General features: G+C 32.2%; 2 protein-coding genes across 2 annotated transcripts; one reads left to right on the top strand and one right to left on the bottom strand.

Moving 5' to 3' along the window:
• Positions 1 to 427: 427 nt before the first annotated feature.
• On the bottom strand, positions 428 to 3,205 carry BO66DRAFT_235305 (uncharacterized protein). The gene is made up of 2 exons (XM_025642792.1): positions 3,039 to 3,205; positions 428 to 2,889 (listed from the first exon to the last, which is right to left on the bottom strand). Exon 2 carries the CDS (start codon positions 2,765 to 2,767, stop codon positions 698 to 700), a length of 2,070 nt encoding a protein of 689 aa, XP_025506932.1. The 5' UTR covers positions 2,768 to 2,889; positions 3,039 to 3,205; the 3' UTR covers positions 428 to 697.
• Positions 3,206 to 6,899: 3,694 nt separating this feature from the next.
• On the top strand, positions 6,900 to 8,489 carry BO66DRAFT_235265 (uncharacterized protein). The gene is made up of 3 exons (XM_025642791.1): positions 6,900 to 7,773; positions 7,836 to 8,066; positions 8,365 to 8,489. The coding sequence occupies exons 1-3, from the start codon at positions 7,338 to 7,340 to the stop codon at positions 8,412 to 8,414; spliced, it is 717 nt and encodes a 238-aa protein (XP_025506931.1). The 5' UTR covers positions 6,900 to 7,337; the 3' UTR covers positions 8,415 to 8,489.
• Positions 8,490 to 19,777: the final 11,288 nt, after the last annotated feature.

Below are 19,777 nucleotides of genomic sequence, written 5' to 3'. Positions count from 1 at the left end.
TGTGTATCTTGGACTAGATGTCAAGTCCAAGCCAAGGCAAGTAAGGGATCCTTCAATGCCTCAGCGTGAGTTCATGATGACCTGCCATATGCGGAGAGGGACTAGAGGGGTCTAACTCAAGGACCTAGAACTGAACGTAGAAGTAGAAGGGCCTGCTGGTTGGCCGTGATGAGATGCGAGATCCGCATAGATTCATTCAGGAAAGCGCTGCAAGGCGTGCAGCAGTTATCTTGACAAGAGCCTCCCTTTGGAGGTGTTGGGGTTAACCCGAGGGCAAAAGAGTAAAGAACTGGAAGATGATCGGCAGGCGGGAAGCCGAAATGAAATACCTTTATTGAATCCTATTCTTTATGGGTTCTCACTAGAACGAGTCATGCCAATCCCACTTATCACACCGCATGCCTAGCAGCCTGGCAATTATTGTCTAGATAATTGGATTGATCACACTTAAAGAGTAGGCTAGTTCACTATTTGACTTGGCCAAGCAAAACGGCAAACACTAGATACAGTAACTACATGGGCTTAGAAAAAAATCTTGGAAGAGTCGAAAAGAAGCAAGTGGAAAACAGGAAAAGCTTGCAACAACCATAGGAATGATGAGCCAGAGTGCCTTACCGCACAAATCCATACATCAATCAATCTCATCTCGGTCATGGATCGCATTTCTACATTTACCATCATCGTAATCATCATCATATCATTTGTTTGCCATCAATTGCTCCGTGATCGGGCTCAGACTATCCGGGGCTGGTGTCATCTCTTTGACCAAGGCAATCCGTCTTGTCGATGGCTCCACAACTGGGTAGAGAGACTCGGGCAATCGCTGTTGAGCCTGGGAGTGAGTGAGAAGACTTTTCGCCCGCGAGCTTGCATCCGACTCATGATGTGATCTGTCAGGTTCGGACATTGCAGCCGAGATGATTGCTTCAGACAAGGCAACAGCTTGAGAGCTCATGCTCACAGATTCTGAGATGTCACCCACACGCGTGGGAGTTATTTTAGCAACGGTCTCTAATGAAAGAGTGGATTGAACGCTCTCGCCCACTGGCTCTGATATATCGCGTGCAGACACGAGCACCGGCTCAGCGACAGTCTCAGATATAGCGGGAGGGAGAACGCTCATGCTCGCTGGATCTGGAATGCTACTCACCGACAGAGGCGCTGTCTCAACGATGATCTCGCTGTTTGCGCTCTCGGCGGCTTGACTCACGCAGGCAATAGGAACGTTGCGAATGGTGCTATCAGCTTGACTGACTGAAGTGACAGGCGGGTGCAGAGGTTCATGCTCCATGAAGTCATGAGGGAATGGACGGAGAGCCGAAGGTTTCACTTGGGAGCCCGACTGGATGGCGAAAAATACCATCAGGATGCTCAGAATGGCAATGGCCACATTGCGCCGGTCGCTAGCCAACACGCGGACGTAATTGACCAACAGTGTTTGTATGTCGATATCATCATTCAACTGCGGAGAAAAAGACGGCTTCGGCGGTCGGCTTTCGACTGATGCAGGACTGTTGATAGCCGGAGGCGACTGTGTTTCGGTTCCGTCGAATGAGAAAGGCCTCTGATCAGCTGTGATTGAACTTGAGGTCCGCGCATGCCGGGCCTGCGGGTGTGTGGGAATGACCGGATCGTTGCCGGGCACCTGCAGCTGCGGCACCTGCAGTTGGGGATCCAGTTGGCAGGAATAATAATCATCCCCCATGAGCCTCTTTTCCAGCTCCCTGCGGATCTCTGATGGCAGCCACAAGCCGACCTCAACGTCCACCTTCTCCATCTCCTTCCAAGCAGCAGCCCAAGCCCCAGCTCGCATCAGTCCATTGGCTGCAAACACCTTGATCTCCCATTTCCGCCCGGCATTGCCATGCCGGACCACATGACCGCCACAGTCAGGGCATGCCTCCCCTTCCTCTTCGTCTGTCGCGCTGTCCTCCTTCTCCAAATGGTCTTTCTTTTCTGACTCAGCCTCGTCATGTCCGATAAAGTGACCATGGTCGAGGCGCGGACGCTGCAGCTCCAGGCTCTCCAACAGCCGCTCCTCAAGCAAGTCATACAGATCTTCCGGATGCGAGATCAGTACGCCACGCTCACGGAGCACACCGGAGCCCACCTTCTCCTCTAACAGCTTCCATCGACGCCAGAAGACCGGGGGAAGCACCTCTCTGACGATCTTCTGGTTGTGAAAGGCCGCTGCGCCTGGGACTGGAAGCGATGGTGGTAGCAAGTTACAGTGCAACAGGACAAGCGGGTACTCGTCCTTGGCTTTCTGCTTGCTGGCCGCCGACCCTGTAGGTGAGTAGAACTGAGATTTCCGCAATGGCGACGAGCCCACCACCGAGCGCATCGAGGCGTTCGAGTAGCGCTGGTGGGCCGCCCGACGCTTGGGCGGGGTCAAGAAGGCATCATCGTCCCGCTCATCCTCGGTATGCATTTGCATTGCCTTGACCGAGCTTGGCTTCCTGAACGCAGCTTCCCTCAGCCGGGTCGCAGAGAGCGGCCGTAAGGTCGCATCTATCCTTCCATGCGCATGAATGCCATCGTGACTGTCCCACGGATGAGAATGTCTGTGCCCAGGTGCTTTCATCCCCTCTGCCATGTTTGTGTACACCGATGGAGGTATCGACGATATCGAAGAGCGACTGGATTCTCCTGAGCTCATACAAGCCTGGTCCTCATCAAGGTATGCGCCGAGATTCTCACTGGAGTGGCGTGTCGACGATCCGTCCGATTGATATCCGTCTTGAATCAGCATCTGTACGTCTCCCATGAGAAAACTGCCGTCGTCATGATGGTCGAACTCTTGCGAAATGGCTCGAGTTGCTGGGGAGGTGGAACCCGGGGAGTGCGCGATATCGTAAGGAGCTGAAGAGAGGCGTAGTGATTCCTCGTCTGGGAGGTCTGCGTAGTCAGTAAATTGACTGCCATAAGGATGGTTCTCCATTGGTGACCTTGGCGGGTCAGAAGTCCAAAAAGAAAAAGAAAAAAAAAAGCAAATGCAGGAACTGGAATGTGAAAGGATAAGAGAAATGGTATCCCACTTGTTATCGGAGCACCAGTAAGATTCAGCACAATTTGCCCAATAGTTATAGTTCAAAGGTTCCGGGGATTGTGGATTCGTGAAACAGCCACAGCCTAGGTATTCCGTCACTTCAAATCCAGATCTATCACAGAAGATGCCTCTAATGTGAGAAGTCAAGGATACATGATTGCGATTGTTATTTCAAAAGAGTCGCCTGCATGATGTTGATCCTCATCAGTCGGTGTGTTGTTAGTTGACGCTTGACCGCCTGGTTGTGCAGGGCAACCACTAACTAGATCGAGTTACTAGATATACTAACTAACTTACTAGTAACTTAGGCGGTTTAGGTTAGTTATAGACCACTCCAGCTAGACCCGTAGCTACACAACCCTCTGTCATCAGGTTTGCTGCTTCTGACTGTTCCACTACCATCATCAATAATAACTCCGTACTTCAATTACTTCAACCCTTTTGTCTCCTCTGTCCCAACTCTCCTGTTAAAAATGCCGCCCCGCAATAATGCTATATATCTATGTAGTGAGTTCACTACCAGGCGTGAACAAATATTATGCTCAAGTATGACCCATAAACCGAAATCCTTCCTCTCCTGAGCCCAAGGTCTTGAACCAAACCTCTCAACCCCCTGGTTGCCACCGCAGCAACCTCGATAGCAAACCAAGGGATGGCTGTTTACTGACATCGGAGACTAGTAATTTTATCAAGCAATCTGGATACGTAACCAGAGCGACATAAGTAACTTCCAATGTGATAGGGATTCCGATCTTATCAATCAACCAATCAATCAATCTGTCGAAGGAACGGCTACAGAGGCTGGAAAGTTGAGGCTATTTAAATTAATATTAATTAGTTGTTAGAAGAAATTAAATATAGCTATATAATATTTTAAATTTTTTAGCTGTTATATAATCTAGTAATATTAGGCTACTAATACTAATACACCCCCTCGAAGAGCTTTGTAATACTGTTATTCTTTTTTAAATAGATAATTTATAAAATTTTTTAGTATTATAAATTTAATAAATATATAGAATAAGAATTTTTAAATTAAAACCTATACAGCCAGCTAGTACTTTTATAAACTATTTTAATTCTAATATTTTATATAAATATTTTTAGTTTCTTTACTAATATATTAAACTTAATACTTTTTATAAACTTTATAAATAAATTAATAAGATTTTCCGAGAACTTAATATATTTTAATTATATATTACTATATTAAATAATTTTATAAATCTAGTAAAATATAATATTAATATACTTGGTTTTTTGAATAAAACTAATTATTCTAGACTAATATAATTATATTTTATTATTAATATAAATAACTATTAAATATATACTTTAAAAACTAATATTTTTAAATATATAGATAATTTAATAAATTTTTTTATTTATAGTATAAAAAGCTATATATTCGGCTTCATATATTAATATAATAATATAAATCTATAAATATAGTAACTAAAAGATTAGACTATTTATTTATATAAATATATATTTAATAATTAAATAATATATATTAAAATAACCGGTATAATTAGTATTAATATAATTAATTATAATTTTAAATTTATTAGTTAAACTACTTTTTTAGTATATTATATATAATATTTTATAATTCTTAGTTCAGTATAAATAGCAGAGTAGAAATAAAAAACTATTTAAATATTATTTTATTAGATTATTTATATGATAAAATAGCTTTTTGACTATAAATATAATATTAAAATAAGTTTGTATTATTAAATATATAATATTTTTAATACTAATTTAATAGTTTTTAATCTTTTTTTTAAATATCTATTTCTAGTTTTTAATAAATTTAATATTTTTATTTAAAAATATTTTATATATCTTTTTACTTGCCGGGTTTATAATTTTAATAATATATTAAAAAAAGACTTTTTATATTAAGTAAATAATACTAATAGAATATTTAACTCTAACTTTAAAATATTATAAAATATTATTAAAATCTGTAATAATAAAATACTTTAATAGATTTTAATATATAATATTAATAAAATCTTTAATAAAAATAATAATTTAAATATCATTAATATAAAAATTTATAATTTTTTTATATTTTTTTATAAATAAATATTTATTAGTTTAAGATATTATTATTCTAATATTTATAACAGTAGTAAGAAACTTATAGTATTAGTTTTTTATAAATTATTTTAAACTATATATAAATAAGAATAAAAAATAGATTTTATTAGTTCTATTATTAAAACTGGTTATTTAAATTATATAAATCTTTTTATTATTATAAAATTTACTATATAAAAATATTTATTTAATATTATTTTATTTATAAATATATCTAAATATTATTATAATAATAAAAAATATTCTTACCGTTGCTGTTTTTACTATTAGAATATATATAAAATTATAGTTAATACTATATTACTATAGAAAGTTATAAATAATATAATAAGTTTTAAATCTATATATTTTATTATTAATATTAAGTTTAATTTTAAATATTTAGTATTCTAAAATTATTTTATATTCTATAAATAATTTAATAAAATATTATATACTATATTTAATAAATAGTTTTATTTTTATTTTTATAATCTTTTATTATTTATTAGCTTTAAAAAGTAATATAGTTTAATTAAATATTACTAATTTAATAACTTTTTTATAATTTTTAATCTAAAATACAGTAGAGATATATATTAGTTATAATAAGTATAAAGCCTAAGATTTCTATTATTTTAAAAAGTTTTTTATAAATAAGTAAATTAAATTTTTAAAACTATTAATATATATTAATAGTATTAGTATTAGTAATAAAATATTTATAATTAATTATAATATTATCAGCTAATATATATATTATTTAATTAATTTTTTTATATTAGATTTACTGTTTATATTAATTTTATATAAATTATAAGATAGTAAAACTGCGATTTGCTGGAGCGCGGCCGTTTTCGGCGCCTGCTTCTCTAGGTTTAGCGCCTGCGTTGCCCGCGCTGGATACGGCATTGCGCCGGCTGTTCGCGGTTTAGCCTGTCCATAACAGGCTTGGTACACTCCGCTAGGCCTGATCAGGAACTGCCTTCTTCTACCGCCCACCGGACAACGTCTGCCATGTATATAAAACCGGGGTGCGTCGCTCAACGGAAATCCTCATCTTGCAACATCATCTCCCTTCCTAATCTCACTTCCCAGGTCTTTCTCGGATCGGCTGACGTGGCATCTTCCTTCGCCCCCTGCAAGTCGCAAAAATTGTACGCTACAGCTTTAGCACAGCCCGCTTTCTCCAAGCACTTGACCAGAACGGCCAGGATAAGCCCAAGTGTAATGGCAAATGGCACGCAACATCCTTGGCTTTTGTGCTACATTCTCGCTCGACTATCTAGTTTTACCTGCACTGGGTGCGTGAAAGTGCTGTAATCAGATGTTCATCTCATTCCTTGGTGGCTTTGTCACTGTTGATTATTGGATGGAACACCGGCAGTTCTGATCACATTGGGATGCGAAGTGTTCCCCATTCCCTCAAGTCTACTTTCTCAGCCACTCTTTAAGAGAGTAAACTGAAAGGCTGTATGAAACTGACACTAGTGCTGTCGTTGTGGGACTCGTGGGACTCAATACGTTAGCTCTGCCCTCTGTCTAATCGCCAAGGCAACACAGTGCTCCTGATCTCGTATCGTTTCACTAACCTAGCCAGAGCGCGACCGAACATATCCGTCAAGCAGCGAAGTCGATCACTCACTAGCCCAGCTTCTGATTTATGCTGACCAACAGCAAAAATGCCTCAAGCCGCCCTGGGGCTGAACGGAAACATTTACGCTAGGCATGACCGAATGATGTGCATGGCCTGTAAACAACAGGTCGCACCTGCCGTATGACTTTCGGTCCCGAAGGACGCGCTCTTCAAATTTTTTTTTCCAGAAATAGAATCTTTATGCAATCTGGGTAATGGAAGTCTGAAGCCCTCCTATAGGCTTTCAACTTACTATCGGCGGGATTCCCGCTTCTGCGCCTGACACAAGCGAGGGCCGGTTCGACAAGGCACAAACGACGAATGCCTCCGGTAGTACGAAGCCTACCAGGAGCTGCGCGGCCGATCTCGCACCATGGTACTCACATGTCATCTAAGTCTTATAAAGGACTGGCAGAGCTTCCTACTTTTGTCTCTTCCATCTTCTGGATCGCAAGTTACGAATAGTTATCGTTTCAATCGATTCTCTACTGTTTTGCTTCCACCTACCGCTTTTTGAAGTACTAAGATTTACTCTTCTCTTTTTCTGTCTGTCTTTTGAACAAAATGAGAGTGAATCTTGATCAAATCGAGTTCTACCATGGTCCAAGCCAGCCTTCCTGCAATAATCGGAGGAATTCACCACAAGTCCATATTCCACAAACCTCCCAGCATTTCTCTCCCACTGAGGTAGCTCCAGGACTACCCCAGGCTACTTTAAAACAGGACCTACCACCTAGCGGGACTGCTTATCTATGGAATACATTTGACTTTGAGATTGATCGGCTCTGTGGCGTCACTGAGCATCAAACGACAAAAGATGCCGAAAAATCTATCGCACCAATCGTTCCAGCCGCGCTTGACATTCAGTCGGATAATAGAGGCTCTCGCTTAGCTTCATCCGAGCCAGTCCTATTCGAAGACACCTCAGCGACACCAGTACCGTGCTGCGCAGACCAATTGGATCATGTTTTTCCCGGTGTACATGAGAATGAGTTGCCATGTAAGTTAGTATTATACTCGACAACATTATAGATAGACCTCTCTTTTCCTAACATGCTCCAGATTTCGTGCCTTATGGCGAAGCTGCGGAAAAAGCTGAGATCTCACCGGTTCCTTGTGTCACCGCGACTGCATTCAGACAAGAGGGCAATGCTACTAGCAGCCAATCCGAAACTTGTGAATCCCATCAGATATCCGTGCAGGGAAGCTCGCTGATCACACGGGCTCTTTCAGAGTGTACCGGTGCTATAGCTGGTGGAAAGATTACAAACCCGTGCCGATCACCTGAGCTAAGTGAAGATTTATGCTCCCATGCAATTGATGCTTCGGAGCGGGCTGATATTTCCGGCAGCGCTGGAGCCAAGTCAACTGCATCTGGCCTCTCTTCTCGCTCGAACCGGTGCTCTAGTCTAGAGAATTCTGGTGCTAGGACAACCCAAACTTGCAACAGCCCAGTCCGCTACCCGTCAGTAGCTGTGGTTGTACCCGCGCCTTCATGGAAGCAGCGAAGAGCCACCAGGGCAAGCACAAGGGCCGCTGCGGCAGCATGCAACAAGCGACTTCGCTCAGGCCAAGCCGCCATTAATCAAAGTAGCCCAGATGAATTTTTCTCTCGCACTGAGGGCTCGACTCCGAAGATGAAGACCCGGAAGCCTGCCTTTAAGCGTGTCTCTCGCCCTCCGGAAATTTCAATTCCCGCTTCATGCAATTGTACCCGGGATATTCATGGGATATGCGGAAAAGCTCTGCTCACAGTCGTATCAGATGCTGGAGTCAAACCTGCGTATTATTTCACCTTTGTACCTGACACGAGTTCGATGTCGCATCAGGCGCATCCGGGGGAAATTTCAGGGAAACAAAGACCATACACATCAGATGAAAATGCGCAGTTGGTTCGGCTGAAAGAAAGAGAAGCAATGTCATGGATTGAGATTGCAGACTATTTTCCTGAACGAACTGTCTCATTCCTACAAGTCCACTATTCGACTAAATTACGGCATAAGGCAAGATCGAAATTCTGAAGAGGGCGGAGACCTTGATTAGAGGGGGCCTGGATTTGTGAATGGCGCTTAGTTCGTGCAAGACAGGACACTAGAAACACTGTCTGGCAATCTATATCTCGTTTTGGAATTTCCTTACAGTTTCAACCTGACTTTACCCTCCGTATGTGTTGATACACAGATTTCTTCCGGTGCAGAATACATGAAAGGCACGAAAAAAGAATACTCTCAAAAGCATAAGGCTCATGTCTATTCTATATCTAATCTTGTATTACCCACTAGGCCGTAAACCCCGCCAGGCCTGTTATACATGCGCTATGTTTAGTACATTGTGACTGAAAAGAATAAGTCTGGTTCATTACAACACAAATTGAAGCGGGCAGGATTCATGTTAGCTACGGACAAATTCGGTCAGATTCTGGATCGTATGGGCCTAATTACATTACCTAACGCCGAGGGGGGCAAATTTCTGAATAATGTCTGGTATGAATTGTTCGTCGATTAGGAAAATATAATAATAAATATATTATAGAGTTCAGAATTTTCCCGCTAATTACTATCGAAAATATATTCTAAGCTTGTGTTTTATTTATATTAGTATTATTATAGATATTAGCTATTAAGGCTCGAGTCGTATTGTTTCTTTGCCGGTCGGAGTAATATCTAATCTATTATTATATAAGCTTTTAGTAAATAAGAAAATATACTTATTTAATTAATTTTAAGTATTATAGAAAATTGATATTAAATAATCTTAAAATAAAAATAGTTTAATAGAATCTAAATATTATCTAAGCTAAGATTATATTTTATTAGAAAAGACCTACTCTAATAAAAATATTATAGTTTAAGGTAGTGGGTGGATTATATTCTACTTTTAAGGCTTATATAATATTTATAGATTAGTAATAGAGGCTTTAGAATAATATAATAAATAGAATAGAGTTTTACTTATTTTATAACCGCAGTAAGAGTATCTTTTGTATAGTAATAGTATTACTAAAATAGTACAGTAGACTTTTTTAAAGATTTAAAATATATAAATTCAGTTTGTAAGTTCTTAAAGTAATAATATAGTTAAAAGAAAAAACGGTTGTTATCTATTATATACATATATAATTACTTATTAGTCTGCTACTAGAAGTCCTGTTGTAAACTCTGGATCTATATAATAATTTATTAAGGCAGAATAATAGTATCGAAATATCTGTCGGTACTAAATAAAAAATAAAACTAATCTAATTTTTTGAAGAATAGATTTTTATTATACTAATTTAATTGTTCTAGGCTTAGTTTGATTATTTATATAAATTCGTCGGCCTCCGGTATTTAGATTACTAAATCATATATACCCTGTTCTGGATACCTTTATTTTAATTAGAATATAATATATATTTCTTTGTTCTGTATACGGCTTGTTTAAAGTATCATATTGCATGCTGTAAATATAGAATTATTTTTATAGTACGGAAGATAGTCTTAAATTAGAGCAGCCGTATATTTATTTGATCCGATTTTAATAATAAATAATCCTGATAAATAAATAATATTATCTAGTAACTATTCCGGTAAGACCGACTCTAATATATAGTTAATATTTAAGATTTAAGAATTAATAATAATTAGTTAGTTAGAAGACTTTATAAAAAAAATTTGAAATTATTCTTTAATATTTTTTTAGTTGCTAATGAAAAGAAAAAGATTTGGTTTATATGGCTAGAATATTAAAGAGCTTCATCGATGTTATCTAGTGTTATAGGATCAAGGCCCTAGTATAGAGCTCGGCCTCAGGCACCAGTTGGTGCCTAAGGTCTCGCAACATTATATACTAACTAATACTAGTCTAATATACACAAAAGAATTTTGTATAAACGGATAAAATAGCTCTCCAGCTATTTCTTTTTATTTAAAAATATATTTTAATTAGTATAATCTATCTATTTTATAATATTAAAAATAGCTTATAAAAAGTCCTAAAATAGAGCCCGATTAGGTGTACAAATAGAATAGAATAAAATTAAAAAAATAATAAAATAAATAGATTAAAAAAGACTGCAGCTGACCGCAGTATCTATAATTATTTATAATAATATACAGCTTTTTCTATAAAAGCTAATTAGTTTTTGTATAGAAATAGTAAAATAAAAATTAGTCTTCGAAAAACAGATAAATAAACTATAAAATTATAATATAATTTTTATTAGTAATAGTAAAACTAGAGAAAATTCTTTATAATAACTATACAAGCCGAATTATAGATTCTGCTTTCGGTATTCTAATATAAAACTATTTAATAGAGAAGATAAGTGTAATTATAAGTTTTTTAAGTTAAATATATAAATAAAACTTATAATTAACAGAAACTACTATTCTACCCGTTTAAAATAAGTTTTCTATATTTATAGTTAATTATATAAAAGAATAGTACAACAAATACTTTTTTAGATTAAATCTTAGAATACTAAGATTATACAACTCGATAATATACTTATTATAATAAATAAGATATTTAGAGATTTAGATATATAATAAAAAACTTTAAACCAAATAAATATAATAAAGTAAAAAAGAATAAAACTAAAAGAATTTTTTAATAATTTTAATAAAGTCTTACTACAGACTAAAGAATATAATTAGTCAGATAAGTAGAAAAAAGTAATTTTAGATACTATAATAAACTAAAAACTTATTAAAAGTTTAATTAAAATTTTATAAAAGTTTATATATAAAGACTACTACAACTAACTATAGTATATAAATTATAATTTTAATAGAATATTCTTTTTTTAAAAAAAAATTATACTAAATTTATACTAGCGCGATATAAACCGAGCTTTAAATTAATAAAATAGAAATTTATTTAAATAGCTATTATATAATAAAATAAATATTATTTCTATACAACTATTAATAAATCCTAGAAATAAGTCTAATAGATAACACCCGACGAAATATAAAAAAGATATAAAATAGACTGCTATTTTTATTATAAATAGAATAGATATTTTATCTATTAATATTTTTTAAGACTTATTATATAACTAATAAAAATAGCCGCGGCTATATTTATTTTTTAACAGTAAAGAATACAGTATAATTTATCGGATAAAAACTCTGATTCGAAAAAAGAAGAAGTCTAATATAAAGTTATATATTTAAATAAAAATTTTTAAACAAAATTATAAGAAAATAAAAAAGTTTTAAAAAAAATATATAAGTAAATACTTTTTTTTAGTAAAGACTATTTTAGATTTTATTATAACAGTCTGAATTCTTATTGACTTAGAATATCTAATATATAGTATTATAAGCAAAATATTTATTAAAATAAATAATCTAATAACTATTAATATTAATCTAAGACCGATAAAAGAAATTTCCGGTAATAAAATATTAATCTAATTTATTATATAAATAAGAATAGATATAAGCTTTTATATAAAAAAAGAAGTATACTTTTATATAATATTAGATAATTTCAGCTATAATCTAATTTTAGAAAAAAGTTGGCTATTCTGCTATAAAAAAGTCCTAAATATAGAATAAAAATAACTTTATTTATATATAATTAAAATAAGAATAAAAAACCTAATATATCTATAATATATTAAGTTAAAACTCCAGCTAATTATAAAAATAAAACTTAAAAACTATTTATAAAAAAAATAAAATAAAAATATAGAAATATTTATTATTTTATTTATAGATATTTAGAAAGTACTTTAAACTAAAAAAATAGTTAATTTCTATATAATATTTTTTAAATAATATTAGGACTTTCTATTTCTCTTTTAACTAAAAAATATAGAAAAACTACTACTATATTAAAAAAAAGATATTAATTATAAAACTAAATTTATATACTAAAATAGAAAAGAATTAGAAGTTCTCTAAGATTTTTTATATAATATATTTTAGAAAGAGCTGACAGTTTTATATTTTAAGCTGATTAAATTATTAGAAAAAAATTTTATATAAATTAGCTACTTTTTAGCAGCAGCTTTAGTATTCTTTATATAAAAGTCTAGAAAAGAATTAAGATTTTATATAAATTACCAAGTACTTAATACTATTATAAAAAAAAACTACTATTTATTTTTTTTAATCTATAAGACTCTAAATTAAATTAAAAAAGCAAAATAGTTTATAAAACTAGATATTTTATTTATTTTTTATAAAATTTATATTATAAAAAATTAAAAATAGATAATAGTCTTTTACATATAATATAAATTACATAAATAGCTAGTAATATTTTTTGGTTTAATAAATACTTTAAGTATTTTTTAAAAGTATATTAACTAGGTCTTATATAAATATCTCGAGGAACTCTGTTTGGTCTATATTAATAATATATTAATTTATACTAATAAAAGTATTAAAAAACACCGCAAATATATATAAAAGATATTATAAAAACTTAAAAAAGCCGGTTTGTTTTTAAATATTAAGAAATATAAATTTAAATAAAAAAAATTCTATATCTCGGATTTATTATATATACTGAATAAGATATTAAAATAGATTTTAAAAAAGTTGAAGCGATTATTTTTTAGAAAAGTTTTAAGTTAATAAAAATAGTCCGGAGTTTTCTAAAATTTATAAATTTTTATTATAGGTTTATTCTGGGATTCTTAACTATTATATAATTATTTATAAATCTAATAAAAAAAGACCAGCTTTTTTAATAAATTTAAAAATATAAAATAAGCTTTCAAATACTAAAAAAAAAGTTTATTATAAAGCTAATTCTCTGTTTGTTTAATTCTAAGTATATAATAGTAGTAGAAACTAATTTTTTTAGTTATAATACTAAAAAAACATTTTTATAAATAAATAAAAATAGAAAGCTATATTTTTATATTTATTTTTCTAAATAAAATATCCCGGCTGAGTATAACTATAAGATTTATAATAAGAAACTATTAGTAGTTATATAATATCTAAAAATATAAAATACTAAGTTATACTTAATACTAGAATTTATAGTAGTAACTAATTATAAAAATTTAAAATATTTTTTTAAACTATATAAACTTTCTAAAAGATATATATAATAAAGCTTAATACTAAACTAATTTAATTTTAAATTAGTTTACTAAAAAGAATAAAAAATAAATAGATAGATGTTTTTTTATAATAAAAATAGAATATATTTAATAAATAGAATTCTAGAACTTTATTTTATATAATCCAAATATTTAGTAGAATATTAGAAGAAGATATAAAATTAAAAACCAGTCTAATTATTATAGCTTTAATATAATTATAGAAAAATAAAATAAAACTAGATAAAGACTTTTTTAAATAAATATAACAAACTATAATAGAACTATTAAAACTAAAAAAAGAATCCAAGATTAGATAAATTTATATTTTAATAATAGATTTGAATTATTAAACTCTTATAAAATTTGTATAAAAAGAAATATAGAAATTTCTATCTTAATTAAAATTTAAAATTTTTCTAAGCGAGTATTCGACGGAAGAAGCTTGGATATACTTTAAAAAAAATAATAAGTTTTTAACTATAAATTATTTTATATAAAATTTATTTAAAATAATTATAATTTTTTTATTATAGAATACCCCGGCTGAAAATAAATTTATTTTTATTTTAGTAGAGTATACTTCTAGTCTAATATATTATAGAATATAAAAAGATATATTTATAATTATAATATCTATAGTTATATAAAATTATAATAAAAATTAAAATATAAATTATTAAAACTACTGCTGATATCGGACTAACTTTAATAAAATCTAATAATAGATTTTATTATTAATTTATCTAATAGTAAGTTATATATAAATCTACTTATAGTTATAGATAAATTAATAAAAAAAATAATATTCTATATAATAAAAAAGATTTCTATAGAAGTTACAGCTAAAATATTACTTAAAATAGTTTTTAGAAAATATAAACTATTAAGAATTTTAATATTAGACCGGGATATCCAGTTTATAAATTATATATAAAAAAGAATATATAATTTACTAGAAATTAATAAATAGTTATTTATTATCTATTATTTCTAAATAAATAAAATAATAGAATATATTAATAGTACTGTTAAAGTCTATTTAAGAGCTTATATAGACTATAATTAAAAAAATTAGATTAATCTATTATTTCTAACCGAACTAGTAGTTTACAGTTATATAAATATAGCTACTAAATTCTTATTATTTTTTTAAGCTATAAATATAAGCTGAATTTAATATACTAAAAGTTTACTTAAAGTATAAATCTGAAAGTAGCTGTTTTAAGTTTTATTTAATAAAAAAATATAATTATATAAAAGATATATAATATTCTAAACTGGGTTTAGAGTACTATTATTTATATATAATAAAATATAAAAAAATAAACTAATAAATCCTGCTAAACTATTCTATTATACTAAAAGAACAACTAAATATAGCTTAATTTACAGAATATTCGAATAAAATATTTAAGTAAAAAGCTAGACTGGAAGAATATAAAATATATTATTTTAAAAAGAATAAAATTATATACTGTATAACTTAATATATCTAAAAAAATCTACTTTATTTTTTATATTAATTTTTTCCGGCTGATAGTTAATAATATACTGCTATTATAACTATAAAATAATATATAACTACTATTTATAATAGTTAATAGCAAAGAAGAATATAAAATTAAAGAAATTCTTAATAAATAATATATAAAAAAAACTAAAAGAACTAGTTATAATATTTAATTAAATAAAAAAGCTATCTAGAACTAATTTAGAAACTAATCTTAGTATTTAATAATATAAAAGCTGCTATTAAATAGTAACAGCGGCTTTAATTAAATTCTAACTAAATATTATATAAATAAAGGCTAGAAACTCCTGTTTCTAGTTCTAGATTATATAGAGTTAAAAAAAATAAAAAAAATATAATAAAAGAATATAAAAAAAAAGAAAAAGAAAGTAAGTAGTTTATTATTTTTTTAACTAAAAAAAACTTTATTTAATCTAATAAAAGTAATTAATTATTATTATATTAAATCCTGCTTATATATTATATTTAGTCTATTAATTTTTTAATAATATTATAAGAAAAAGTAGTAATTATTATAGACTTATATTTAGATTTAGCCGGGTTATAATAATTATAATATATACTATAATTCTTAAACTTATATTTAGTATAAATATTATTTTATTACTCGAATAGTTATATAATCTACCAAACCTTTTTTTAAATATTATATTTATAAGTATTCAGTACTATTAGACTATAAAAGATAATTAAAAAACTATTAATATAAAAAAAGTATCCGGTATATATCTAACCGAATTAATATTATACAGAAAATCTATAAAATTATCTTATTTAAGTAATAGTAAAAATACTAACTTTTATCTTAAATTTAAAGTAAGAAAAGTATTAGATATATTATTAATTTAAAGTATAATAAAGCTAGAGTAAAGTTTTATTTTTATATATTATAAATTATATAGTTATTTATCTTTCTGTATTACCAGTGTAAGAATTATATATAGTAATATACTATATAGAAAAAAAAATAAATTATAATTAGATATAGTAATAGAAATTTAAAAGAAATTATAATAAAAAGAAATAAGTATACCGTCCGATTTTTTAAAGTTACTATTCTTAGTATTAAAAAGCAGAGATATTATATAAATAGAAAAAAATTAATAAAAGCTTATATAAATAAGAATAGAATAGATTAGAAAAAAAAAGAAGAAAAAATATATAAAAAAAAAGTTTAAAAAGAAGAAAAAAAAGTCTTTTTATATAATACTTTATATATTCTATACAAAGCTAGTAGTTAAGCCTGACTATACCTCCGGAACCGGTTATATAGATAGTATAAAAAAAAACTCTATTTATTAGAAAGCTGCAATATATAATAAGCTGCAGAGAATTATATAAAATAAGAATAAAGCAGAAAAAAAAAGACTTTTATTATAGAATTAAAATCCTAGTATAAAGTTTAGTCTTAAATATTAGTTAGTACTTAAGAATAATACTATATACTAACTAACACTAGCCTAGCATATACAAAAGAATTTTGTATAAATAGATAAAATAGCTTTTTAGCTATTTCTTCTTATTTAAAGGCATGTTTCAATTAGCACAATCTATCCGTCCCGTAACACTAATTCGCCAGCTGTCTGAAAGGATATATTATGGGGGTTTTATACCAAGCCGCGGTGTCTTAACTGTTAGAAACGATTTAAATATAATTACAGCTAGCCTATACGATACAGATAATAAATACAAGTATTCTAGTTTGTTTAAGGGTTTTCTTACTGTATATATAAATACAGCGTGGGTGAATTAGATCTTCGAAACTTCTTATTAATTTATTTTTAACCACTTTTTTTTTATAATATTTCTAGATGGTGCAGCAGCTTCGGCTAGGCTGCTATTAATCGGGGCGGACAATTCCCAGTGTATAAGTTCCTCTAACGTTGTAAAAGAAGTAGATTCTGAGAGATTCAGAGCATCTATTGCTTTGGGCGGTGGTACGCCTTCTGACATACTGAGCGACGTGAGGGTACCCCGAGGTGTTAATAAAGAATCTTGCCCCGAGACTGTTCAGAATCCGGGCAAGCCCCGCAAACAACTGAGGCCCGTGCCAGAATCTGCTTTGAGCCTGACATTTGACGAGTATATTATATACGCGCTTCTGTCATAATATGAGTTCACAAAAAAAAGACGGTTGAACTATGAAGAAATCCTGCAGGTTCTGGACGCGCAAAGACATCTTATCGTTAGAAGTCCGCGTTAAATTCTTGAGCCTATTTGGGCCTGCTGGGAAGAAAATATGGCCTACGGTTTGCTTTCTGTTGGTATCTCTACTTTATGGTTTGGTGTTAAGGCTGCGGCGAGGTGTATCGGCGATCTCGAAGCCGACCCTATTTCGGACTCTTTTGCTGGTAGAATAAAGTCTTTTTTATTTTATTTGACCTACGCTGTGCTCTTCAGTGATCTAGACAGATTCGGCTTGCGTTCCAAAAGAGGCCGAAAAACAAGCTATTTAATTAATTTGATTACCCAGCATCTGGAGGATGATCTCTTTGAGAGATGCAGTACAAATACTTGGTGTAAAGCAGTTTATAAGTACCGATAAAAGGGGTTCCGTTTGTGGCAGTTTGCAAGTGTACTTAGCTTCGGTTTTCTCCTAGCCACCGATGCTGCTGTAATTGAGAAATTGTGAGTAAATTATTTACTTAATGTCTTAACCGCTGATGCGACTTTCAGAACGCTTTATATCTTTACTAATAGCCAAGTGGATGCCCTTGTTACCTGTGTTTTTTACACCCATCCTGCAACACTGGAATATTTCCATTCCTTGGAGTCGGCGTTTAGAAATTTGGTTTTCGGGGAAAGGATGCTCGATACTGAGGGAATAAATGCTTAAGATTTGCTGACTCAGCTACGGTGTAGCTCGCGGCTCAACCTGACACGGTCGCAACTGGCCGAAATGCGAGAAAAAGATGAGGCGCAATACAACAACCAATATTCTGGCTGTTCTTGGATAGTGCTCGACTCCAAGAGACAAATTTTGCTAAAGGCAAAAGAGCTTCTTGAAAAGCATTACGAAGTGTGGACAGGTTTTGCTTACTATAATTGACCTGGTCCCATGGAAAGACTTGACAGGTACGGTACACGTACGCACTGTCGGGACTGTTATTTACTGAGAAAAATGTCTGTCATTCTGCATCTCTCCCGTCCGAGATCCGCAAAAAGCTATCTCGCTGGGCATACAACTTTTAAGGCCCCGTACAAGATATGATCAATTCCTGTATCCCTTCTTGCTTGACGTCGCCGTACTAGTAAACTTGACCTTATTCAAATGAGTTTCCTAAGTTATACCTGCTCTTGACTGGCTAACAATCTTCCCTGTACCACCATCTGTATACTCTGGTATAGTAGTCAATTGGCTAGTTGCGTGCCAGAGGGTACCCGTTGCAAACCGAACAAGTGGCCTGCCGTAAATACACTGGCGTCCGCTAGCGTCTGAAAAAGGGCGTAAGACCGTAGAGATAGAAGTGAGGCATCTGTGAACGCTGGGTGCACATTCTACGCACCGCAAAGTTTTGCGCCCCGTGGTTTTTTGCCGGGCTCTTACTCCGCGCGAAAATAATGCAGCGCGTAATATTCTGCCTACCATGGAAAGTTGCGGGGATGTTTTAAATTCCATTTGATCAATTGGCATCCAAGAGAGATTAGTAAGGAGGTGAGAGGAATAACTATTCGACGGCGCAATCCGGGTACGTGCCTATGCCGATGAGACAAAAAAGCGCCCATTCAGTAACGTACCTTAACAGAGCGCCCATCCGGTACCGTACCTTAATAGACGAGCACTTTAGGTTAGTACCTGGGTAGGAACCATGCCAGAAAATTCCAGAATCCACATCCCATGCATTTGCTATGCTTAAAAGTCTCCTACCCCCGGCCTTCTCGATTTGGATTCACTGTACAAATGCCAGCTATTTGTGCAGAAAGTATTCACGGTTCAACTCTATATTTGAGAGCTGAGATGCTAAATTCCTAAGGAATATTAATTAATAGCAATAGTAGACCCGGGTCCAGTTGTTCACTTTTCCGTCTCCTATGTACTGATTAAGCAGTTATACCGAAGCTTTGCCGAGTTTCCAGAAAGGGAACCATCATCGTCCCGCTGGTAAAATATGGCCCATTCTCAAAAGTGCGCGACGAAGTGATGGGGTGAGACACAAACATTGCTGACTAATCCAACCATGGTGTGCGGGTGGAAACCAGGCCCGGCGGCGACATACAGGTATTAACACAACTTCTGGAGACCACAAGAAGTATTAGATGATAAGAATCAATATACTAATAGTGACAATACTTGGAACTGCCTGGATGTCTTATTACCCTCCCGCCGCAGCGCAGGTTAGTTTGAACTCGGTTATTTTCAGATATAAGCATTGGCCATCTAACCTAGCCCGAATACAAGCAGCAAGCCAACTGGCACGAGTA

The sequence above is a fragment of the Aspergillus aculeatinus genome (genome assembly GCF_003184765.1).
Source record: "Aspergillus aculeatinus CBS 121060 unplaced genomic scaffold BO66scaffold_8, whole genome shotgun sequence".
In the NCBI taxonomy this organism is placed as follows: Eukaryota; Fungi; Ascomycota; class Eurotiomycetes; order Eurotiales; family Aspergillaceae; genus Aspergillus; species Aspergillus aculeatinus.
The sequence above is the reverse complement of the archived record's forward strand: the minus strand, read 5'-3'. Positions and strand labels throughout refer to the sequence as shown.

What these genes read in the sequence shown, in the direction of transcription:
- BO66DRAFT_235305 (XM_025642792.1), bottom strand. Translation starts at nt 2,767, where the DNA reads ATGGGAGACGTACAGATGCTGATTCAAGACGGATATCAATCGGACGGA.
- BO66DRAFT_235265 (XM_025642791.1), top strand. Translation starts at nt 7,338, where the DNA reads ATGAGAGTGAATCTTGATCAAATCGAGTTCTACCATGGTCCAAGCCAG. An exon ending in ACATGAGAATGAGTTGCCAT is followed by an intron (nt 7,774 to 7,835) that starts GTAAGTTAGTAT and finishes AACATGCTCCAG; the next exon opens with ATTTCGTGCCTTATGGCGAA. An exon ending in GTGCCGATCACCTGAGCTAA is followed by an intron (nt 8,067 to 8,364) that starts GTGAAGATTTAT and finishes CATTAATCAAAG; the next exon opens with TAGCCCAGATGAATTTTTCT.